Genomic DNA, 26,387 nt, shown 5'->3' on the forward strand with positions numbered 1-26,387 from the left:
GAGAGAGAGCAAGATATTGAAAATCTATTTGAAGAAATAATGACAGAAAACTTCCCCTACCTGGTGAAAGAAATAGACTTACAAGTCCAGGAAGCGCAGAGAACCCCAAACAAAAGGAATCCAAAGAGGACCACACCAAGACACATCATAATTAAAATGCCAAGAGCAAAAGACAAAGAGAGAATCTTAAAAGCAGCAAGAGAAAGAGACTCAATTACCTACAAGGGAATACCCATACGACTGTCAGCTGATTTCTCAACAGAAACTTTGCAGGCCAGAAGGGAGTGGCAAGAAATATTCAAAGTGATGAATAGCAAGAACCTACAACCAAGATTACTTTATCCAGCAAAGCTATCATTCAGAATTGAAGGTCAGATAAAGAGCTTCACAGATAAGGAAAAGCTAAAGGAGTTCATCACCACCAAACCAGTATTATATGAAATGCTGAAAGGTATCCTTTAAGAGGAGGAAGAAGAAAAAGGTAAAGATACAAATTGTGAACAACAAACATGCATCTATCAACAAGTGAATCTAAGAATCAAGTGAATAAATAATCTGATGTACAGAATGAACTGGTGATTATAATGAATCAGGGACATAGAAAGGGAATGGACTGACTATTCTTGGGGGGGAAAGGGGAATGGGAGATGCGGGAAGAGACTGGACAAAAATCGTGCACCTATGGATGAGGACAGTGGGTGGGGAGTGAGGGCGGAGGGTGGGGCGGGAACTGGGAGGCGGAGAGTTATGGGGGGGAAAAAAGAGGAACAAATGTAATCTGAACAATAAAGATTTAATTTAAAAAAAAAAGAATCAGGGGCATGGAAATGGAACAGACTGACAATTCTCAGAGGGAAAGGGATGTGGGGGGTGTGGGATGAGATTAGACAAAGATCTTATATTCATGTATGCAGTTCTATGGACACAGACAATAGGGTGGCAAGAGCGTGGTGTGGGAACCGGGTATTAGGGAGCTATGGGGGGGAAAAAGAGGGACACCTGTAATAATCTCAACAATAAAGATTAAAATTTTAAAAATTTTAAAATCCATGCCTTGTAGACTGATGATTCCATATACCATAGGTAGACATCTCAGTTACCTTAAGTCCTTTGGAAAAGAAGGATAAGATAAATAGTTGCTTGTTTAAACAATTTTTAATCAGAACACAGGACTTTAGGAATTGGGTTTGATACCTGGCTCTCTGCCTATCTATTTTATTTTATTTTTAAAAGATTTTTAAGGAGAGAGGGAGAGAGAGTGGAACATTAATCGACTGCCTCCTGCACGCCCTCTACTAGGGATTGAGCCTGCAACCTGGGTATTAGCCTTGACTGGGAATCAACTGGCAACCTTTTGTTGATTGGGATGATGCCCAACCAACTGAGCCACACTGGCTCACCTGTTTCTTGACCTATGCATATTCACATACCTTCTCTGGGCCTATCTCCTCATTGGTAAAATGAGAGCTGGATGAGGGTCTCTGTGATCCATCTTTTTAGTGGCTTTGCAAACTGTAGTTTTTAGCTATATCCTTTATCACTGGGAAAATAGTTATCTTTTTAAGTAGTAGGTAGTTATAAGTTAACACCAGATTTAGCACTAGAACAAAAAATAGTCTCATGACCGTACATGTGGTTTATTTAGTATTTTGGTTAAAGTTAATCAAATCTGTGTTTTCCCCCTAGTACAGCGGTCGCCAACCTTTCGGAGCTCTGGTTGGCAACCACTGTCCTAGTATATATCACAGCCTTGTGAACTAGCCAGCTCTGGTTCTATAACAATAGATGTTTACTGTTCAGAGTTCTGTCCAAGATCAAGGTTCTGGCAGATTCAGTTCTTGGTGAGCTGCCTCTTCCTGGCTTGTAGACAGATGCCTTCTCACTGTGTGCTCACAGGTCTTTCCTTTGTACATGGGCATTGAGAAATCTGTCTCTTTCACAAGGATACTAATCCTATCGTGTGGGTCCATCCTCAGGAGCTCATCTAAACTTCATTATCATCCTACCTCTAATACCATCACACTGGGGTTAGAGCTTCAAATTATGACTTTTGGGAGAACACATTCAGCTCATAACAAGCACAAAGTAGGTATCAATAAAATGTTTATAGCAGGAAAACCTTAGAAAATAATGAACTGTTGTCATTATATTAAATCAGCCAACTTGAGCATCTAGTATTTACAAACCTCTCTTCTAGTGTGAGTGGTTCACTAACCCGGCTGATTAGAATCAGCTGTGGAACTTAAAAAAAAAAAGCAAAAAGCAAATGATTGGGTCCTCCCTTAAGGAATTCAATAGGTCTGGAATGAGATATAGGAAGCTGTGTTTTTCAAAGTTCTCCAGATGATGATCAACCAGGTTTGAAAACCACTAATACAGGTATTGTGACCTTAATTTGGGGAACACAGGTCTATATTCTCAATTCACTGTCTGACATTATAAGCTGAAGAGTGGTAAATAGTTCAGAATATCCCAAGAATAAGGGGCCTTTTAATTGCTCTTGGAAGAGTAAACTCCCAATTATTTGCAATTCCATGAATTAAAAACATAGCTAAATGTTACAAATTGGCATTCTGTGTTTCTTCTAAACCCTTTTTTTTTTGTCCCCCCAGAGGAGGAGGAGGAGGAAAATGACCTCTTTGATGATCCTCTGCCGGTACCTTTAAGGCACAAAGTTCCAAACCAGCAAACTCATCACCCTGTGGTATTTCCAATGACTGAAGTATCACAAAACCAGCCTGAAAATCTGAGACAAAGCACAGGATGCATCAAAGCAAAGAGCATGAAAACCTCTCTTTGGGCAAACTTTATAGACTGTGAAGAATCCAACAGTGAAAGTGAAGAAGAATTACCAATCCCAGCCTCAGGTCAAGGAGATCCGAGCCCTCCACCCCAGCAAAAGACTGATGTGGAAGTACCACAGTGGGACGTATTCTTTAAAAGAAATGACGACACAGACTGCAGTTTGGAAAACTTCCCTTCCTCCACAGAGGCAGGGGGTTCTCAGTCACCAAAGCTTTTCAGTGACTCTGATGGCGAGTCAACTCACATCTCTTCTCAGAATTCCTCTCAGTCTACACACATCTCAGAACAAGGAAGTCAAGGCTGGGACAGCCAGTCTGACACTGTTTTGTTATCTTCCCAAGAGAGAAACGGGGGGGATAGTACTTCCGTGAACAAAGGTAGCTACAGACCAAGAGTCAAAGAGAATCTTCCTGGCTCTCAGATGGAACAAAATGTACTTTGCCCAAAGGATACTTACTCTGAAGATGTAAATGTAGTTTCTAGTGCTGGAGAACCAACCACTGTAAGCAGTGGGAAACACATACCTCAGGAAAGAAAGTTGCTAACTCTTAGCACCAATGCAGATTCACAGAGCTCCTCTGATTTTGAAATTCCCGCAACTCCAGAAGCTGAGCTACCTAAACAAGAGCATTTACAGTATTTATATGAGAAGCTGGCAACAGGTGAAAGCATAGTTCTTAAAAAAAGAAAAAGCTCACTCTTAGATACTTAAGAATTCATTCTAGGGACACCCCTGAAAAAACCTATATATACAAAGAAGTAATAGTCAAAATCTTAAGTCAAAATGCTCATATAACCTAAAGGAAGGCAATAAGAAGAAACAGGAACAAAAAATAGAGGGGAAAAAACATAAGATGTGGGAGGACTAAATCCAAACAGATAAATAACTAAATTAAAATGGTCTAAACACACCAATGAAAAGATAGGAAAAAATAAAACATAACCCAAGTATATGCTGTCTATAAGCAACTCACTTCACATGATATAGGTTGGTTAAAAGTAAAAGGATGAAAGATATACCATGTAAACACTACTCAATAGACAGGTGGAGTGACTATAAAAGGTGCAGTTCACCAAGAAGATACAATTTTAAATGTGCATGTACTTAACAACAGCTTCAAAATATGCAGGCATACCTTGGAGCTATTGCAGGTTAGTTCCAGACCACTGCAACAAAGCAAGTCACATGACATTTCTGGTTTCCTAGTGTACATAAAAGTTACGTTTACATTATACCGTGACCTATTATGTAATAGCATTATGTCTAAAAAAAACAAAAAAACCAGCATACCTTACTTTAAAAATACTTTATTGCTAAAAAAAAAAAAAATGCTAACTATTGTCCGAGCCTTCAAGTTGTAACCCTTTTGCTGGTGGAGGGTCTTGCCTTGACGTTAATGAGCATGCACTATTTAAGAGCAATAATATGAGGTATGCCTGTACAAAGGAGAAGCAACTGAAAGGAGAGACAAACCAATGCACAATTATAGCTGGGACTTCAGCATTCCTTTCACAGTAACAATTAGCTTACAGAAAATCAGCAAGGATAGAGAAGACATGAATAGCACCTATCAATCAACTGGATTCAATTGATACTCAATCCAACAATAGAATACATGCTTTTCAAGAATATATGGGACATTCACCAAGATAGATCATATCCTGGGTCATTGGAATACTCAAAATTGAAAGAATAAACTTGGCTATTATTATAAACTGAGGGTTATAGGAAAATTCAGCCCTGAACTTACCTCAAAAGATGTTACACCACTTAAAACAATTAAATGCCAAAAGTATATACATGTGTTCTGTGAGTCATTCAACTTTTCTAAAGTCCACCAATAGGATGTGCTTTTGCAGTTACATGTGTATTTAATAACATTTTAATGAACATTAATAAGCACTTTGGTATGCTGACATTTTTTAGATTAGGGCAGCAAAAGCAGAGATTTCACTTAAAACTAGTTTAAATAGAGTCTCTAAAACAATTTGCAGATCAGTTACACTAACAATGATACACATTATCACCATGCTGCAAGATAAATAGATCAACAATAAGTATTGGGTCCACCAGACTAATTAGGGTTACAAGACTTAGAGTTAGTGGGAGAGGAAAATAAACGGAGTACTCAGAGGAAGCAATGCTAAGAGGACCCACAAAGCCAGCCCTCTCATTTCTCCAGAAGGGTATGTGTTAGGACAGTGATGGCAAACCTATGACACGCGTGTCAGAGGTGACACGCAAACTCATTTTTTTGGTTGATTTTTCTTTGTTAAATGGCATTTAAATATATAAAATAAATATCAAAAATATAAATCTTTGTTTTACTATGGTTGCAAATATCAAAAAATTTCTATATGTGACACGGCACCAGAGTTAAGTTAGGGTTTTTCAAAATGCTGACACGCCGAGCTCAAAAGGTTCACCATCACTGTGTTAGGACAGATTTGCCCATCCATTTACATGGGGGAAAAACTGCACAGTGACTTCACATTTCAGTTAAACCGGCACAAGAGGAGGGATAAGGGGAAGAAACTGATGGGATAGGGCTGAGAGTAAGGGCCTGGTCATTTCTGATTGGTCTTTGAGGAAATGTTGGGTCACGATTATAGAGAAGTGTCTATTCTATATTATTCAGCAGTAAGTTTTATTAATATGTATGCCCATGGGGAGTGGTCTGAGCACAGTAAGAAACCTGGGGCAAAGGAAGTAAGAAAGATACAAGGGGTTTTAAGGGATCACTGACCCATTTTTTCTAGCTTGGCTGCTGCTCTAAGCTTTGGATGAAATACATTCTACAGACTTATATGAGGGGCAGCATTAGAGTCACTGTAAGTCATTTCATTTTGTCCACCTCCCATCTGAGTACTGTTTCCCAAATTCCAAGTGAGTATAAAGTCTCTGGAAAGAACCAATGAGGATTGCAAATCATTGGTTGAATATCTGGTCATAATTATAATAGGTCCATTACTGAAACCCAGAGACTTCATATTTTATTTATAGCTCTAAAAATTAGTTATAATTCATTCTCATAAATCATGCAATATACACATTTGTATCTTAATAGTGTAGCTTGTGATCCAAAAGGGGAGGGGGTGTTCAAAACATGCCTGTAAACATTATTCTGAATATATTCTTAGTCAGCATTTTAAAATCACACCATCCATGTAATAGTATATACTGCCAAATTTTTATTGTTTTATATGTGAGTCTGGCATAATAAATGCCGACTAAATGAATTTAAGGACTAAGAGCACTAGAACAGTTTTGATCAAAATACTTGTAGTGATCACAAAAGATGTTAAAGTACAGCTTTATACAGTTGACCCTTGAACATGGGACCCCCAAGTACAAACCTGTGTTGCTCAAGGGTCACTGTATAAACCTGTAATTTAAACATCAGTACAGGTTTATATACTGTACTTAAGGTACAGAATAATTACAGCTAATACATATGGTGCTTTCTCTGTGATAATGCTTAATTCTTTCACACACTGTGTATTAACTCCTTTAATCCTCACAACACCCTTTGAAGTATGTAAATACATTCATTATTCCTATTCACAGATGAGGAGGCTGAGGCACAGAGAGGTTGGTTTACATAGCTAGTAAAGGTTGAAGCCAGGACTCAAATACAGGCAATTCAGGCCCCAGAGTCCATGCTCTTAATCACTATGCAATAAGGCCCCTCAAAAAGAGAATAACAGTGAACAGGATTATTTATAGTGACTACTTGATTTTTTACTCCAAGAACTATAAAGTACTAGAAAGGCAAAAAAGTTTCAAAATGCCAAGATATGTCACAGAAGAAATCCAGTGGCTAGCCCCATTTGCCTTAGAGATGAATCCAAGGCTTAGAAGTTTGTCTAAACTCATAGTAGAAATTGATTTTTTTTTTAAAGTATGCCTGAAGATGTTAATTAAATATAGGTATCGTTTACTGGGTGATCTTGGGGATGTTAATATTACTTAATCAGTCTAAACCTACTTCCTTTGGTGTACTATAGGGGTGACAGCACCAAACTCATAGATTTATGAGTACATAGTATAAAGACCTAAGACTTGCTCAAGGAATATTTCTTAGCTCTAATTCTAAAATTCCTTTGCAGTTCTAGGCAGTATTTAGTGAAACTAGTTTAAATACCTGGTGATAATAATGCTCAAACAATTTTGAGAAATATCCATTCACATTATGCTAAGTTTAATATCCAAATGCATGAACCATGACAACGATAAACTTTTTAAAAAGAAATCTAACATGGAAAGGAATGGTATATAAACCTTTGGTTAACCTCAACAGCAGGTAGTCAGGAATACATCAGTATTTTTCTATCCTTTTTGTAGCCTGGAAAAGACAGTAATATATTCAGAAACAAAGCTAACCCATGATAAATAGAAAATCAAATGTCTACATTTATTTGCTAAAGAAAAACTATTGAAATATAAGAAAAATAAGTGCTGTATAGATTTTGCATATATGGAAAAATCCTGAGATTACCAATTGTGTATCACAGTCTTCATATGCAGAAACCGAAAACAATGGTATTAACAGTACTTCTACAGTGGATTAACTGACAGTTTAAACTTGATCTAAATACTACCTCTGAATATTTGCTTTATATTGAGAGAAAAAATTATGACAACTTAGGAAACTAATGTAAAGAAGCTAAATGTTGATTTTTCTACTAATGTTCAGCTTTTTAATAACGCAAGGGTAACACAGGTAATTAAAATCTCAAAGGCCCATTAAATTTCTATTAATAACAATACAGTTGACTGAAAAGAGCCATTTTCCCTTTGCCCTCCTGTTTTATATTTTTAACACAAAAAGACAAGATTAAGTAGGCAGTGAAACAGACTTTTAAAAAATGAAAATCACATCTTTAAACTTACCAATTATAATTCAAAGAATGCTTGGCCAAGGGGGAGCAACCTGTAAAATCAATGATGCTCTCTCAACACTGATACCATGTCAGTATTTTTTTTTCACACCTTCTGCAAATTTTGGTTAGCAAATATACTCTGAAGTTCTAAACATGTAAACAGTTTACCCTGTATTATGAAAGAGCAAAGTCCTAATAACAATATAATAATGAAATGTAGCTTTTCCCAAAAAAAGAGGTTAGGGATTAAGAAGATATTTTAAATACAAATATTTTTTTTAAAAAGAAAGTATTTGAAATGCTGCATTCTTGAAGTCAGTTCAATTTTACTAAAGCTTATTTTAGGCCATTAAAGCCTAGGCCAATGAGCTTAGAAATACCAAGAGCTAGACTTATTTGCTGCCTTTACTTTTATGTTGAACACCATGATTTAGAAAACCCAGAATCACAAAGAAAACCCAGATTAGAAAACCCAGAATCAGAAAGAGATGAAAACATAGTTTTGAGGTTTTACTATTCAGGAAAATAAACAAAACCAACAATGAATATATTCCATTTCAGTCTTCACAGTTCAAGTAATAAATGGTCTCATAATTCAGGCACACACTTTGGCCAAGCCAAGTTTAGCTTTGTCACATTTTAAAAACTCACATATAAAATAGGTATCAGTTCAAAATATAGATTATTTTTAAAGAAGAGCTTGCAGGAAATATAAAAATAGTTAAATTTGGTAGAAAGGAAATGTTCAAAACAGCCTGATACTCAGAAAGTGTATGTTGATGTTGTATTAAGTACAGCTGCTCTCAGGAGTATCTTGTTTTACTGTTTGGACCAGAAGTACTCACATGAATCTCCAATTCATGTCTTTGAAAAGGACCCTGAAAGCACCCCATTTCCCGGGCCTGGTACTCCAACAAAAACCTCCTGGTCCCAGTGCTGTGTCATTTCCAAGAGGCATTAATGGTCAACTATTCTAGAATTTTAGAGCTCTTGGGAGATTTTTATTCTATAGGATTGTGGTTCAAACACATACCCTTCAAATAATGGTCTAAATTGCTTCAAAATATGAAATAAAGCTGTAATTAACTTTTTTCACATTTAATTTTAGACCTTAAATTTCAGTATCATTAAGATATCAATGTTTTAATGAAAGAAGTAGAAAACAGGGTATAATTCAGTATCACCTATTTGTCTCCGATACAAGTACAATATTTATAGTAATAAATAGGTAAACAAGAATGACAACATAATAACAAAAATAGAACTTTACTAGTTCTCTAAATTCAAGGTATATGGCAAATTGAATGTTTGATCTTAGTGATCGTGACATTATCAGTTTAACACTTAAACACCGAAGGAGGCATTTCTCTGTTCACACAGACTTCTTAAGTATGTATATGCTGACCTGTAGTAGTTTTCCTTTCTTGTTTGGTATCTAACCACTAATTAGGTATATTTCAAATTGGTCTATGTGGCCTTGTGTTCCTCTCTTCAGAAGCATCAATGATGCATTTTGGCCAATAGTTTGAAACAGGAATTGTAAATTAACACAGAGTATAATCTTCATAATATGAAAAGAGTCCCAAATATTTATTTTTTAAAATGTTAACATTAGAAAAAAACAAAACTACATTTATCCTCAGCTCTATTTCCTGAAAATTCAGTTGAGGTAACCTCTGCAAGTCACAGCTCCACATTTGCACACAGTTCTGACTCTCTTTTTGGCTGGGCCGTAGTCAATAGAGTCTGAAGATATATCTCCAGAACCTGAATATGTAGAGAAAGAAATACAGGAGAAAGATAGTTAAGACAATTCAGAATGAGTTTCAAATTTTCAGCGTTAAATAAATGTGAATATTCAGAGAAAAATCATTATGAATTGTCTTGAAAGGATGGTGTAGGCTAATAAGAGGTAAAGTTTATGTTATTAGTCCATATTTATGAGAATTGATTTCTGAAATGATGAAACTTTCTGGGAAAATCCAATACACAATTATTCATTTTCATACATTATTTAAGAGCCATAAATAAAATCAAGTAGTAACAATATGTAAAAGCCATCATGCTTAGAAAAACAATGGAAAGAAATCACTTATAATATCACAATAAAGTAAATAGAACTAAATGTTCTTTTTAAAAGCCAAATTCCAGTAGGAATGGAATAAGTTCATGTGTGATTTAAATCAATTTTCAATCTTTCAATTTTCTTTACTAAGAATATCCATTTGAAAAAACAAAAGAAAAAGAAAAAAAAATCCATCTCTTAGTAAAGATTCAGAAATGTAAGCTTACAATTTTTTAAATACGAGTAGTACTGAGAAAGGATGTTAAAATAAGTAGGCTTCCATAACGGAAATTCTGAAAAAAGCAGTTGGCAATGTGATGTAGAAGAAATCACATTACTCAGCTCAAGGTCAGGCAGACCTGGATTCCAGTTTTAGCTGTCAGGTTAGCTCTGAGACCTTGAGTAAAAAGACAAACTTATAGCTTCAATGTTTTCATCTTTAATATTGGTTCAGATGATCTAGTCTTTTCCTATTCTTGAACAGATTCTTCATACTAAAACTTAACACCAACAAAACTGTACTTGAAAATCATACCTTTCATTTGATAATCAAAAGTGAGCTCTTCTCCAGCATTTATGGTTCTCGTAGAAAATAATGCTATTCGGGGAAGACGAGTATCGAGGTTATCAATGAAAACATTGAACACCTGAAGATTTGGGTCACACTAAAAAAGAATGTTAGAACCCATTAAGTAAAAATTACGTGAATGAACTCTTCTACATCCATATAAAATTTTTTGTTGCCCAGAGTATTTGTTTTCTTAAGATGTCCTGGAAATTGATTATTTGGAGGTCTCTGAGATATGAATATGTAAAAATACTGTTTTCAAACTTATAGAAAATTTCAGACATACATTAAACTAGAGAAAATAATATAAGTCCACATGAATCCACTATGCAGCTTCAAAAATTATCAACATTTTTGCAATCTTGTTTTATCTATTCCTGACTTTTTCATTTTTCTGGAAAATGTTACTGCAAATCCCAGATAACATTATCAGTTCACCTGTTAATATCTCACTCAGTAAGGCATATTTAAAGAATTAGAATAACTGCATTTAATAAATCAAGTCAGTACTGTAGAACTCAAATTTCATATTGCATGGGGTTTCATTAAACTGTTGCTTGGAATTGTTTGATTATATTGAGAACTCTACACTAAATTCTGGAATATGTAATATTGGAGATATGGAGTATCTCAAATTTATTATTAAGAACAAAATTAAAGTAAAAATTTAAGTCAGAAAAGAAGGGAGTCAGAAGGTCTCTGGCATTTCATTATTAGCCATAAATTAGCTTCTTGGTGTAAAATCCATCAAAAGTTTAACACGGTCTACTTCCTTATATGGTCAGCTATATAACTTACTCTCTGAGATATATTTCCTTGCAATCTATAAAATGGAGAAGTCAATCTCACAAGACAATACTTAACAATACTAACTTAGCCCTAACCGGTTTGGCTCCGTGGATAGAGCATCAGCCTGCAGACTCAAGGGTCCCAGGTTCGATTCCGGTCAAGGGCATGTACCTTGGTTGCAGGCACATCCCCAGTAAGGAAGTGGGCAGGAGGCAGCTGATCGATGTTTCTAACTCTCTATCCCTCTCCCTTCCTCTCTGTAAAAAAATCAATAAAATATATTTTAAAAAATAAAAATAAAAATCATCGTTCTCCCCTTAAAAAAAAATACTAACTTATAATTTAGAAAAATAGCCCTAAATACTATTTCAACACTCTACAAATTTGTAAATCTTATAAAAATGTTAACATGTTTACATTTTAAGAGAATACAACTATCTTTAGTTATATATCCAAAAATTTAGCTGTGTTAACCTCTATATAATTGTATGTTTCTTAAACTTTCTACCTTTTAACTCCTCTGCTCATTAATTTCCTCCTCTATGAGGATAATAATTATCTTATAAAGTTGTTGGAAAGTTTAAGTGAAGTAACATATGTAAAGACTTGCAAAATGCATGGTATTTGCATTTTGAATTTTCCAAATGAATTTTTCTAATACAGTGATAATCCCATGCCTTAATAGAAGAAGCCCTTGTACTAAAATACTTTGGAAATATTAAAAGGGTCTGTGGTTCAAAGTTAATTATTCTCTCAACTATGGAAAACCATTAAACACAGTACTAATTATTTCTGCCTATACTTTCCGTATTTCTTACACTGTGATTCACAAAATGAGACACATTTCCATATCGAGCTGCATCCACTGTGAATTCATCAGATTCATAATCCAGATCAAAGAGATATGTGATTCCTTTGTTATCATATAGCTGCCCCCGTCTTTCAGCTTCTTCACTTGTGATTACCTAAAAATTAAAAAACTATAGTTTATTATATAGATACTGCTGAAGTGAAGAAACTCTCATCCATAAATCTATTAATTAACATAGTAGTGTCTACAATGTTTAAAATTAAAGTGTCATCAAAATATACATTCACACAAATGACTCTAGGAGAGCTAGACAAAAAAGGCGGGAAAACAAAGGGAGTAGAAATGATGGTGCAAAGAATTATGACTGTTTAAACAGGAATTAGGACCATTTAACAATGAAGCTGAAACCATGTACTACTTTCATTCTAATCTATTGAGATGTTCAAAGACCGACATAACTATAGCTCTTTGTAGGACATAACAGAATGCAAAGCACTAAGTTTACAAGTATATGTGCTCTAAAGGGATATTTTTCCTATAACTAATCTGTGTGCAGTTACAAAGGGAAATTTATTAAAAATATAGGAGAGAAGGTATGTTAAATTTGCAGTCAATTGTATAGAAAGTTTCATTTTATAGGAATAGGTTGTTTTTATGAAATTCGGCAGCTCAAAACAATCACTTACAGTTCTGCTCTTAACAAGACAGCTTTACCACATGCTTAGCTTAAGAAACAAAATATGTCACCCTTCAGTGGTCGGCAAACTGTGGCTCACGAGCCACATGCGGCTCTTTGGCCCCATTGAGTGTGGCTCTTCCACAAAATACCGACTTCTGAGCAGGGGCCACAAAGTTTCAATCGCACTGTACGTGCGCGCCCGCACGTGGTATTTTGTGGAAGAGCCACACTCAAGGGGCCAAAGAGCTGCATGTGGCTCGCGAGACACAGTTTGACGACCACTGCCCTAGCTGGTTGCTCAGTGGTTAGTTAGAACGTTGGCCCACGGAATGAAGGGTGGGGGGTTTGATTCTGGTCAAGGACATGTATCTTGGTTGCAGGCTCCATCCCCGGTCAGGTCAGCATGTGTGCGGGAGGCAACCAATCGATGTATCTCTCACATCGATGTATCTCTCTCTCAGTCTCTCTCCCTCCCTCCCACTCTCTCTCAAAATCAATGAAATTAAGTACCATGGCCGTAACCGGTTTGGCTCAGTGGATAGAGCGTTGGCCTGCGGACTGAAGGGTCCCAGGTTCGATTCCGGTCAAGGGCATGTACCTTGGTTGCGGGCACACCCCCTAGCTGATCGATGTTTCTCTCTCATCAATGTTTCTAACTCTCTATCCCTCTTCCTTCCTCTCTGTAAAAAGAAATTAAGTACCATGCCCAAGGTCACACAGTAGTAAAGAAGAGTCAGGATACAAAACCAAGGCTCAAAAAAAAAAAAAAAAAGTCTGTGGTGATATATAGTGTCAACCAAATTTAGCTGCTGTGCTTATTAAGCCAAAAAAAGAGAATAATTGAATTATAAAAGATTTAGTATCCTAAATAGTGATTTATAATAATCTGCCATTGTCTAAAAATATAAAAATCAATATAGGGATCCAATGTAATCTCAAAATCAGGTGATCCAATTCAAAACAACTTTTAAAATATCAGATTTGACAGCCCAGATATGCAGTCATACTCGTATTTTTCTAGTCACAGCTTAACCCACCATTCAGTTTGAGAAAGTGTAGCAGTGGTGAAGTGCACTGATTTTAAAGCAAGGTACTTAATTTCTCTGTGCCTCAGTTTCCTTGCCTATAACAATGGAGATGATACCACTACCTCAGAGTTGAGAGAATTAATGTGTTAATATATAGGGTGCTTAGAATAGTAAGTGGCACATGGGAAATAATACTTTTGCATATATACACATTTTATGTATAAAAATAAATTTGTTTAGTATTAGGTCAAATGAATGCAGTAAATTATAACTTAAAAGTTTCAAAGTCAGCATGTATCTAGATCTCATTTTCTTCTTAGAAATTACTGTAAAAATAGTTGTCATATTTTAAACTTTACAAATGTCACTTACATTGACAAATGTCAAATACATATAAATGGGTATTTGTTGACAGATGACTGTATTTCATTTGTCAATGTACATATATATTTTTGTTTATTCAAGTTTATATTTATAACTATGCTAGTGATTCAATTCCAAACAACTGTGGACCCTTGTTTTAAATGTAAAATTTCTGCATATTTGCAAATGATAATATCAAAATTTATCAAATATTTGTTACTGAGATAAAAAAGTAACTTTTTAAAAGTGTAAACCGTTCACACACATTATTTGCTGTGTGATAAGTTGAACGTACCTCTCCAACATATTCCATGACAAAACTCATTCTTTTAATCTTCACAAGGGTTTTTACACCCCAGCCACAGCCATTGCTAGTTCGAAAGATGCAAAGTGAATACTGTGTGCCTTTCTGTACAATCCTATTGGGACAATCTGGTCCACACTGGCATCTTGAGTTGCATTCATAAATAGGGGTACCAGGTGGGATTTTAATTTGCTGGTTTTTATTATAAGCCAAAAGAACTCCAGCTTCAGCAGGACAACATTTCTCAAAGAAGCAATCTGTGCATGAACAACCAAAGGTAGCTTCATTTACTAAGCTGATTCCAGGAGTAGGTTTGTATTCATTAATGTAGTAGAAGTCTGAAGGTGGGCCCTCTAAGTCAACAGTATTTTCAACAAAAATCATTCCTGTATGATTTTTTCTTCTGTTGAGTTCATCTTGCCATCTTTGCAGAGCTATCCTTTGTTTAGCCTTCTTTACAATGTATTCAGCAATGGCAGGTTTCAAAGCTTTGTTATTGTTTAGAGTTATTGCTTTGCCTTTCTTTACCTGAGATAAATAATTATGCTTGTCATTAGAGAATTGCTGAAGTAGTAACGGGCACTTGAGATTTTGCAAAGGTTCCCAAGTATTTGTAGAATCTGGCCATCCTTTCCATTTTACAAGATAATATTCCATATCCTTAAAATACAAAAGAAAACACAAATCAGATTATGTCAGTCCCAATTATTTAAAGTAATTTAATATTGGAAAGAGTAAGGTATGCCCTAGCTGGTTTGGCTCAGTGGATAGAGCGTCGGCCTGCTGACTGAAGGGTCCCAGGTTCGATTCCAGTCAAGGGCACATGCCCGGATTGCGGGCTCGATCCCCAGTAGGGGGCGTGCAGGAGGCAGCCGATCAATGATTCTCTGTCATCATTGATGTTTCTATCTCTCTCCCTCTCCCTTCCTCTCTGAAATCAATAAAAATATATTAAAAAAAGAGAGTAAGGTATCCATTATTATTTTATTTAAAGTTCAGAATATATAATCACAGATTTCTAGCAATTGATGTACAGATCATAAAAATAAAACTATTTTTCTGTATATTACATAAAATCTTTATAGAATTTGATGTGGCAGAATATGCTTGACCATAGGCAAAAGAATTGCACCTACAGAAAAAGTACAGAAATTCATTAATATTTTACCAAATGGTGATTAAACTAAACAAAAACTATTCATCCTTATCATGCAAATGGCTAGTCCCCAAACTAACCTAGATTAGAGGCTTACTTGGCCAGCACAGATATAGGTATCCTCTAAAATCTGTAACTTAATATTTTACATTAGATACGAGGCAAGTTTTTTTTCTCAATGTCATGGGCACATAAAGCCTACATGTTCTAAAGATACACTATCCAATAGTCATTAGCCACATACAGCTACTGAGAACCTGAAATGTGGCTAAGTCCAAATTGAATTGTGCTTTAAGTGTAATACACACTGAATTTCAGACTTAGCACACAAAAATGTAAAACATTTTTAACTTTTTAAAAATATTGATTACTCATTGAAATATTTTGGATTTACTGGATTAAATATATTATTGAAAGCAATTTCACTTGTTTCCTTTTATTTTGTTTAATGTGGTTACTAGAAAATTTAAAATTACACGTATGTAGGCCAAATTATATTTCTATTGGACAGCATGATTCCAGAGAATTCTTACCTTCGATTCAATCATGACTGGATTAGGTAGCAGACATTCAAACTACCAACGATCAAATATTTTGACTTATCCCTCAGACTACTGTTGACCACCATGGTACCTGGAATCTTGCCTCCCTATCCCAGTGACCTGACTATGTTTTCTTCCCTTAAATTTGGATGGTCAAGTGTGTATAATAAAAAAATTCTGAAGTCTCTCAACTTTTTTCTTTGTCGTCTGGAGTAACCAACATATATCTATGTGCCATCAGGTAAAATGCCTTCTAAAACATAAAAGTTATTAAACTGCATTGTATAGTTTTTAATTACAGTATTTTAATTCATAGATATTGATAAAAACTTAATTGTGCTACATTTATTTTTCCCTGAAACTTTTAATAAAGTTTTTATTATAAAGTAAGGATGCCCATGAAACTGTTTTATGATTCATAATTTAATAATGCCAAATAACCTCGAAGGTCTAGGAAATGTGGTATTAGACATATTAAGGAGGCACGAATCGGGCTGAGGAGCACTGAGGCAGCTTTGAAGGAGGAAGTCACCTAGGTAGTGAGTGCACTTATTTTCTCCCCACTGTTTTCATCTCAATGTTTTATTATATTTCTATTCAATAAACAGTAATGCTTGTGAATTAAAATAACTTTGCTTCTTTAAAAAAATGGTCAAAATGCTTTCTGTTTAAAAAAATGGTTAAATTATGGTGTGAGGATATGCACAAAACTGTACTTCCATAGATATCTATAATGTGATTCCAGAAAGAAAAAAAAAAAGGCCTAGACATATATTTTTTATCAATCTGGTTCACTAAAATGTAACATGGATTTCTCCCTCCTGTGAGGTAATTTCTAAAATTTGGGATTATTGTTAGCAGGTATCCGCTCAGCAACAATGAGACCCACTTGGCAGTATCTAACATCTATTTCCCTTAATTATTAAAGTTTTAATTTTTCTGATTCCAGAACAAAGCAATACAATCTTGCTTGTTTTCTTTTCCTGTTACAGCTTTTCCTACTATAGCCCTGGGTTGTGCCAAAAGTTGCCAGCAAACAGTGAAAGAAACAGAAACACTGGCGTCAAATCAGATGATCAAGCTAAATTTATCATTCAACAAAATTAAAAACACCATAACACTGAAGTTTGCTTCCAAAACAATGAGTAACTTGCATTTTTAATGACTAAGCTTTGTATTTAGTAACACTGGTACCTACTTAATTTATGAATAGTAAAGATGCTTATAAAACATTAGTGTCTTTGACAATAGTATATCAGTAATATGCAATTTCTACTTTGTAGACTTTTGTCTTTTATATGCATATTTTTTTAAACCCCAAAAAGATATTTCCATTTTGAAAACTAACTTTAAACAGAAAAAAGACCAGTTTGACTTAACAAATTCAATTAATTCAATACCTTAAAATTCCAAATAAAAGCCAAAAAGTTTATGTCTGATATATCAGTATCTTATTCATTCTGATATACAATCAACTCTTGATTACCCACAGAAATGGAATACAGTCATAATAATGATCTATAAATTACTCCTGTATAATTTGAATTGCATGATATGAATTTTTTCTTAAAGACATTTCCACTCCATTATGTTTGTTGTAGGTTAAATTCATTCAAGTATTTGCTCGGCTGGTGTGGCTCACTGGTTGAGCATTGACCTATGAACCAGGAGGTTACAGTTCAATTCCTGATCAGAGCATATGCCTCGGTTGTGGCTCGATCCCTGGTGAGGGGTGTTCAGGATGCAGCTGATCAATGATTCTCTCTCATTATTGATGTTTCTTTCTCTCTCTCCCTCTCCCTTCCTCTCTGAAATCAATAAAAATATATTTTTTAAAAATTCATTCAAATATTTTAGTATCTATAATAATTAGTATGTGAAAACTTGGTCACTAGAGGGTGTGATGAAATGTAAGGTAATACTAACTTCAGGAGTAAAATATCATTGGTAAAAGAAGGCAATAATATGTAAAATAACTAATAATAATGCAAAACAGTACAATTTTAACCACAAAACCAAAAAGACAATATATACCACTAGAACAGAAAGAGGGAAATTAGGTCAATCAGAAAAGGGCACAGAGGAAGTAGAACAAACTTCAACTGTGAAAGACTAATAGGATTTGTTGTGTAGGGAACAGGGCAGGCAGGCTGAAAAACACAAGCAAAAGCCTAAAACTAAGATTTGCATGAAGTATCCAGAAAACATGAAGAGATGAATTTGGCTGGTTTTTAAGTTCAGATATTAAAGAGACAGATAAAACTGTAATGGCAAGGCAATAGAAAATTTAACATAGCCTTGGACACTTAAGGCATTTGAACTTTTATTATAGGCTAATGTTCTTTATAAATCTTAGAAACCCTGGTGTTTCTGTGGGGAGTTTCATTAAATACATATACACTTAATTCCATATTGTTTATCAGGAATCATTTTACCAATCTTCTAACTGCTAAGCCAACAATTCTTCAGTTCTCATCGTCTTGACAATTCTCCGTGGGCTTTGATATCACGATTCTCTCTCTCTACACTCTTGTTCCTCTTCTGCCTTCTTTGCTGAGACCATTATCCCTGCCCATCACTTGAAAGGAATGCAGATACTAAGGGCTCTGTCCTTAGCCGCTCTTCACACTACCCCTTCTGACAACTTGAAGAAGCTATGGACCTTTACTTAACAAAAGTCACATGTAACATTTTGGGTAATTTTAGGATATTTGGATTTCAAGTAAAGAATTCCTGCTCTAAATACTCTCTCTGGGCAACGTCACCATTTCAAAGCTTTTAATTATATGCTGATAAGTCCCAAAATTTTATATGCAACCCAATATTCCTATAGCCTACTGGATGTCCAACAGGTTTTTAAATCAATCTATCCACATGGAACTTGTCATTGTCCTTCCCAAACAGATTATTTCTATTCTGTATTCCCCATCAAGAGGAATCTTACCCATCTGCCTAGTTACACAAGTTGCAAACCAGGAGGTCAATCTCGATCCTCAATCCAATCCACCATCAAATGTCTTTAGATACTTGTTCCTGTCCATCTCTATTACCTATGGTTACTTCAGGCTTTCAATTCTTGCTTGGATTATTACATTAACCTCCTAACTGGTTTCCCTGACTCGATTGGTAACACTGCAATCCATCTTTCTTTACTAAAGTGTAGAGGTTTTTTAAATAACACAAATCTGCTCTACCAGTCATTGTTATTTGCTTACTTAAACATTTTAATGGCTTCCCTCTGCCTAAACAATTTTTATACTCTATTATAAACAAAGACCATTCTTGATTGGGTCTCTGATGCCTCTTTGCCTCAATCTTCCATGATAGCCTCATGCACATACCACCCTCTGGCCACACTGAACTGCTGCTAAGTACTTGAACATAACAGGCCTTTTCATACCCTTCTGTTTTTTATACACAAAATTCTCTAATTAGAATGGCCTCTTCTATTTGCCTAATGAATACTGGCTTATTTCAGTTTCATCTTTTATGTGGCGAAAAACCTACTCATCTATAAAACTCAGCTCAAATGTCACCTCTTCAATGAAATCTTTCCCGCTTCTCTTGCTCAAGGAGGACTGAACACTGCCAACCCCCTGTGTTCCCATTTCTAATCTAAACTATAAGCCATTTGTAGGAAGAAATGAAACCTTACTCTTTGTAGCCCCAGAACCAAGCACAATTGCCTACTACCTCTTAGACTATGACTAAATATTTCTGAATGTCTAACAAAAAATGACTACCAAAATGTATGCAAGATAAAATTTACAATAGTAATTATATGAATCCTTAAAATACAAGCTGTTAAACTTAACCTGGAGATAGATAATTCATGGTTTTTCAATATTGTTCTGAAATCCACTGTCTACAGCCAGTAAGTGGTAGCAAGCACAAAAACTTTAAAAAATATGTATTCTAGCCCTAGCTGGTTTGGCTCAGTGGATAGAGCATCGGACTGCGGACTGAAGGGTCCCGGGTTCGATTCCAGTCAAGAGCACATGCCAGGGTTGCAGCTCAATCCCCAGTGGGGGGCATGCAGGAGGCAGCCGATTGATGATTCTGTCTCTCTCTCCTTTCCTTTCTGAAATCAATAAAAAATATATTTAAAAAATATATGTGTGAGGAGAGAAAACAAAAAAAAAAATTATCTATCTTCCCATTAGCTAATTGTTTTCTGCAAGTTCTGAGATAATCACCATATTCAATACTAGTGATAGAATAGCCTGAATCTGATTATGAAAACACCGGTGTTGCATGGAGCACAGTTTGACAATTACCGTATTTTTCCATGTATAAGATGCCATTTTTAAAAAAAATATGTTTTTATTGATTTTTAGAGAGAGAGGAAGGGAGAGGGATAGAGAGATAGAAACATTGATGAGAGAGGAACATCATCAATCAGCTGCCTTCTGCATGACCCCTACTGGGAATCAAGCCTGCAACTGAGGTACATGCCCTTGACCAGAATTGAACCTGGGACCCTTCTGTCCACAGGCCGAAGCTCTATCCACTGAGCCAAACTGACTAGGGCAAGATGCCATTTTTTTTCTAAAATTGTTAGACTGAAAATCAAGGGGCATCTTATACATGGAAGTCAGCCGAGGAGGGAGCCATGTGAGGACGGAGCCATGCGGGTGTGTAGCTGCCCAGACCTTATCAAACAGGCTTCATCCAATCACAAGCCTTATTGTTACTGACATCAGCTGATGCTGTAATTGGAGGAGGAGAGAGGGCAAATGCAACAGGGACCGGAGCATTCTGAGCCCATAAAGATGGCCAAAAATAAAAAGATAAATACTGGTAAGCGATTGTCTTACTCTGCAAAATTTCAACTGAATGTAATCAGCTATGCAAAAGAGCATGGAAATAGAGCTGCAGAGAGACAATTTGAACCTCCTCCCACTGAATGTATGATCAGACAGTGGAGAAAACAGGAAGAACAACTACTTAAGATGCCAAAAAAAGAAGAAGGCCTTAAGAGGAAAACCAGCAAAATGTTTCAAATATTGATTTCTTAATTTGGGATTGGAAAAGTGGGGAGTGTCTTATACATGGTGGTGTTTTATACACGGAAAAATGTGCTATAATGGTCAATAGAAAGTCACTGGATTTTCATGCCAGCAACCAACAGAGAGCAGGAATGTGAGAGCTGGTTAGAGGCCGAAGACTAACAAAAATGAACAAAATGTTTTTGGAAAGTCCTTTCTTAGAGCTCTGTTTTCCTGATCTCTAAAATTTGAATTTCAGTCCAATGATTTCTATGTTATTCCAGTTCTTAACAAACCATTCTAAGTGCAATCAGCCTTTTAGAAATATTCTATTGTTAGATGTGGAATATTCTGTTAGTATGCACCATGTAGTAGTACAGTGGTGGTTCTAGAGCAGCCGTGGGCAAAGTACAGCCCATGGGCCAGATCCGGCCCGTTTGAAATGAATAAAACTAAAAAAAAAAGACCGTACCCTTTTATGTAATGATGTTTACTTTGAATTTATATTAGTTCACACGAACACTCCATCCATGCTTTTGTTCCGGCCCTCCGGTCCAGTTTAAGAACCCATTGTGGCCCTCGAGTCAAAAAGTTTGCCCACCCCTGTTCTAGAGACACAAAATTACCTGGATACTTTAAGAAGGCAATCTCTTTCTTAATATTTGCTTATTAAGGGAGAAGCCCCACCAATGTACATGGGGGTTCTGATTCTTCACTGATGAGCTAAGTATGTTAATAAAGAGTACCCATAGTTTTATCAGAAATTTTTCTGTATGAAGGAGTGACATGGCTAGAAAATGGTGCGGAAAAATCACACAGCACTGAGACTGACTACCTCAATTTACATCCTGTAAGTTCAACTGGACCCAATATGAACTCATAATAGTAACCACCCTGTTCACCCAGTTAGCATTCTTTCCATTCCCTAAGTTGGCTATTTCAGACTTTCTCCACTTTGCTCGAGGTCCCATACTACTACTTCCTGTTTTTTTCAGTAGCACATGAACTTTGTTCCTAATGCAGAGAGAAAATAGAAACCACCAGGTAGAAATTCCCTTAATTTCCACACTTCCATGGACATATAACTAGAGAAGAGGGTGGATGCAGATACAACAAAAGAGATGTACTTCCTCCATCAATTATCCCTTCTTTCCTGTGTCTTCAGCTTCTCCCTTTCTATGGTTCTCACTAGCATTTAAACCTCCCTCATTTTTAAAAAGCAAAATTAAACTAAACATGCTTTGAGATATAAATGCTTAAATATGTAAGGGATCCCTAAAAGACATGATAAATTACTAAAAGTTGAAAGACTGGACACCAGTGTTACAGGGGTATAAGGTTTCCTTTCAGTATATGACCTTTTATAACTTTCAATTTTTAAAATCACATGCATGTATTACCTACTCAGATTTTTTTAAATAAAAAAATTAAATTTATAAACACCCTTATACCTTACATTGCCCTTCCTCCCTTTCTTCGAAGCTGGAATTCTTTAAAGAGTTGTCCATACTATTTTACACTTTCTCATCTCCAATTTATTCTTTAATTCATTCTATTTTGGTTTCTTCTACCCAAGCCACAGACACTGCTCTAAGGGCATCAATACGTACTTTACAATCTTTGGCCCACTGGTCACTACTCTATTTTGCTGACATTATCTCTTTCACAGGCTTCCATGATTTAATCTTCTGGTTTTCTTCCTACCTTTCTTACTAGTTTGTCTCAATCTTTAGTAGTTCTTCCTGTGACTTCTCTCTTACTGCTCCTCAGTCCTTGTTTTTCTCCTCACATTTTTTTTGGGGGGGGGGGGCTTGGATTACTATAATAGCCTCTTACTACTCTCAGTCCATTCATGGCACAATAGCCAGAGTAATATTTTCAATATATCCATCATATCATGTCACCCCCCTGCTCAAAACTGTTTCCCTATTCTTCTTTTTTAAAATATATTTTTATTGATTTCAGAGAAGGGAGAGGGAGAGATAGAAACATTAATGAAAGAGAATCATTGATCGACTGCCTCCTGCACGCCCCCTACTGGGGATCAAGCCCGCAACCCCGGCATGTGCCCTCGACCCGAATCAAACCTGGGACCCTTCAGTCCGCAGGCTGACGCTAGCCACTGAACCAAACCGGCTAGAGCTCCCTATTATTCAAAATTCTCTTTTTGGCCTGTAAGGTGTGCTACATTTCTGGGTCCAGCCTATCTTTCCAGCCTCATTTCAATCCCTCTTGCTAACTATATCACACTCACACTTTGTATTCCTTGAAGAAGTCAGGTTCTCTTCTGCCTCAAGACCCTTCTCTACTTATTTTTTCATTCTTTGGCAGTAAGTTTAATAAACATCAGTTCCTCATGGACACCTGCCCAGTGTTTGTAGGGTAAGTTAGATCCTTCTGTTACATTAGCACTGACCTCAACTGTAACTAAGTACTCTGTACAAGGATAGTAAAGGTTTCTACCTTCACTAAAAGAGAAACTCCATGATATCAGGGACCATACCTCTGTATCATTTATTGCTGAGATCACTAGTGCCTAGCATATGATGTGGTAGATGGCCAATACATATCTGTTGAGTTAATGAATGGGTAACTGTATCTATCCCTACGGCTTCAATTACTCACTTTTTGCCAGTTACTTCAAGATCTATGTTTCCAGTTAGTTCTCACTCTTTATTAGAACCACATTTCCAACAATCATCTCACACTTAAATGCTTTCAACCTTCTTCTTCACCAAACCTAGTCCTCCTATCCTAACCCTCCTATAGTCCTGGGTCTTAGTGAACAGTATTATTATCTACACAACTGCAAGTCAGAAACCCATGTTTTTCTAGATGTGGAACCCTCACTGCCAAGTCCCCACCCAACTCCCTGACCACTAAACCACAGAGTTGTAAATTTCATAACCTTGATAATTTAAAAAAATCGCCTACTTCTCTTCATTTCCATTGTTATTACTTTAGTTCAAGCATCATCATTTCTTCCTTTCTTTCTTTTTTGTTAATACTCACCTGAGAATATTTTTCCCATTGATTTTTAGAGAGAGTGGAAGGGAGGAGGGGAGAGAAAGAGACAGAGAGAAACATTGATGTGAGACACATTGATCCGCTGCTTCCCGCCCCATGCACCCCAACCAGGACCGGGAAGGGAACCTGCAACTCAATTATGTTCCCTTGACCCAGAATTGAACCCTTTAGTGCCCAGGCCAAGGCTCTAACCACTGGGAAACACTGGCGAGGGGTAATCACCATCATTTCTTGTGTGGATTACTGCAACAGCCTTTCAGAATGTGTTAGGTAGTGCGTGTGTCATTTCCCTTCCTGCCAATCCACTTTCCTCATTGCATAGAGAACTCTCTAAATTACATATCTGATTGTGTCACTCTTTTTGGAACTTTTCAAACAATTCCACTGATATAGAATGGCTGAAAGCTCTTTCACTCATCTTTCATTCTTTCCCATTCCCATATCCCACTCTATTCTCTATACTAAAGCCATAATGAATTATAATACTTACCTATTCAGTCCCTGTTGGATATCACCTCTTCTGGAAAGCTTCCTGTGACCTGGCCTAAGTGTACCTCCCATAGATCTTGTAATAACGTCTGCCATAGCACTTACTGTACTATATTGCAGTGGATGACTTACTTGTCAATCTTTCACTAGGCTATGCGTTCCTTAAGCTGAGGAACAGTTTCTTATTAATGTTTACTTTCTAAGTGCCTAATGTAGTACCTGACACAAAGAAGAAAACCAAATGTTTATTGAGTGAGATTATAGATAGAAGAAACAGAAAATACTAGTCAACAGATTGCAACTATAATATAAGCATGAAGCTATGGCCTACACTAATAGTGTTGTGAAGACTAGAGAAATCACTGAAGCAAAAACCAATTCATTAACCATGAACCAAAATACCCATTATGTACTAGGGACTATAGTAAGACATAGTTCTTGTCCTTAAATGGTTGACAATTTAGCAGAAAGGTTATGAAACAAAGCTATAAAATGTGATAAGGTCTAGAAAAATGACAAGAACAGTACTTTATAAGTCCCTAACATATAGCAATTAATTTTACTGGAGGTGTGAAAGGGAAGAAGGCTCTACAAAAGGTAGAAACCTTTCAGCTGAACCTTGCAGGCCAAGTAGGATTTTGCCAAGGAAAGAAGGGAAACAACAGTATTCCAAAGAGGGAACTGGATGAGAAATGCAAAAGTGCATGTACAAAGGTGCATAATGTATTCAAGAAATTAGAATATAAGCTATGCCTGTTTTAAGCTATGTTCCCAATATCTGAAGAGTGCCCAGCTTATAGTAGGTGGTCAGTAAATCTTAGCTTTATGAGAGAATTTATAAGTTTTTCAATGTGAATAGAAAGGGGAATATGTGATAAGACATGAAGCTGGCCAAATGATAAAGAACCTCAGTGCAAAGGGTCTCAGCTTAAAGTGGTAGATCACAGGGAGTCACTTAAAAGGTCTAAAGCAAGGCCATAATGCAACCAGAGTTGTGTTTCAGAAACAACTGTAATGAGTTTGTTTCAGAAACAACTGTAATGAGACAGTGTCCTTTATGAGCTAAATGGGAAAACACAAGAAAAAGACAGAGTCATAAGATCTTACACCTTCCCTGAATATGACACACACACACACAGAGAGAGAGGGGGGGGGAGGGGGAGGGGGGAAACGCTTATAGATTAAATAATTTGAACTGTTGGTCAAGTTGATAGATTAATGCTGTGCTCCCTTCCTCCCATGACCGCATCAAAATTACAACTAAATTTAAGACAACCATCATCAAGAAGCACCTGAAGACCAGCTGAATACAAGTCATATAACTAAGGATATAAAGCAGCAGCCACAAGAATGGTAAGAGGGGCAAAGATGCAGAACAAGCTGTTCCCACACCCACAGTGTAGCAATGAAGAATCCAGAGGAGAAACCAAGATGGCGGCATAGGTAAACACCGGAGATTGCTGCCTCGCACAACCACTTCAAAAATACAACTAAAAGACAGACCGGACATCACCCAGAACCACAGGAAGGCTGGCTGAGTGGAAATTCTACAACTAGAAGGAAAGAGAAAAGCATACCGAGACTCAGAGGAGGTGCGGTGCGGAAGTAAAATACTAAGGTACAGAGGCGCACACGGAGCGGGCTGGCGGCTGAGGGCGCGGTTGTCTTTTTCAATCGGGAGGGAGTCTCAGGCTCTGAGCTCCAGTTCCGGGCAAGTCTCTGGGGACCCAGACTCCGACGGGAGAAGCGGGACTGTCTGGCATCGGTTGGAACTCGAGGGCAGCTTTCTCTCAGAGGTACTTGCAGCAATTGCTGGGACACTGAGAAGCAGAGCCTCTGAGGGCAAGACTGAGAGCAGCCATAACTGCTAGCCCCGCCCTGTTGATCCC

The 26,387-nt window shown here is 36.6% G+C and overlaps 2 protein-coding genes across 7 annotated transcripts in view; one reads left to right on the plus strand and one right to left on the minus strand.

The window, feature by feature from the left end:
• Nucleotides 1-4,603, plus strand: part of DCLRE1C (DNA cross-link repair 1C) — a 48,474-nt gene extending 43,871 nt beyond the window's left edge. For both annotated transcript variants that reach the window (XM_014549945.1, XM_005878880.2), the window contains one exon: nt 2,613-4,603. In XM_014549945.1, coding sequence (XP_014405431.1) covers nt 2,613-3,517 — 905 coding nt within the window. In that variant the 3' untranslated portion in view covers nt 3,518-4,603. The remainder of the gene's footprint in view (nt 1-2,612) is intronic.
• A 1,374-nt stretch (nt 4,604-5,977) lies between these two features.
• The window catches only part of SUV39H2 (suppressor of variegation 3-9 homolog 2 (Drosophila)), a 37,163-nt gene continuing 16,753 nt past the window's right edge, over nt 5,978-26,387 (minus strand). Inside the window, exons 1-6 of one of the 5 annotated variants that reach the window (XR_001364533.1) lie at nt 14,288-15,026; nt 11,930-12,076; nt 10,290-10,419; nt 9,321-9,456; nt 7,700-7,739; nt 5,978-7,151 (exon numbers count right to left, since the gene is read on the minus strand). Coding sequence is in view for 4 of the 5 variants with exons in the window: in XM_014549926.1 (XP_014405412.1) it covers nt 9,350-9,456; nt 10,290-10,419; nt 11,930-12,076; nt 14,288-14,953 (1,050 nt within the window). In the remaining variant the exon portion in view is untranslated. Of the gene's footprint in view, nt 9,457-10,289; nt 10,420-11,929; nt 12,077-14,287; nt 15,027-26,387 lie in introns of those variants that run through there. The other 4 variants (XM_014549927.1, XM_014549926.1, XM_014549928.1 and 1 more) reach the window with 4 other exon arrangements.

This window comes from Myotis brandtii, unplaced genomic scaffold (assembly GCF_000412655.1).
Source record: "Myotis brandtii unplaced genomic scaffold, ASM41265v1 scaffold576, whole genome shotgun sequence".
NCBI classification, from domain to species: Eukaryota; Metazoa; Chordata; class Mammalia; order Chiroptera; family Vespertilionidae; genus Myotis; species Myotis brandtii.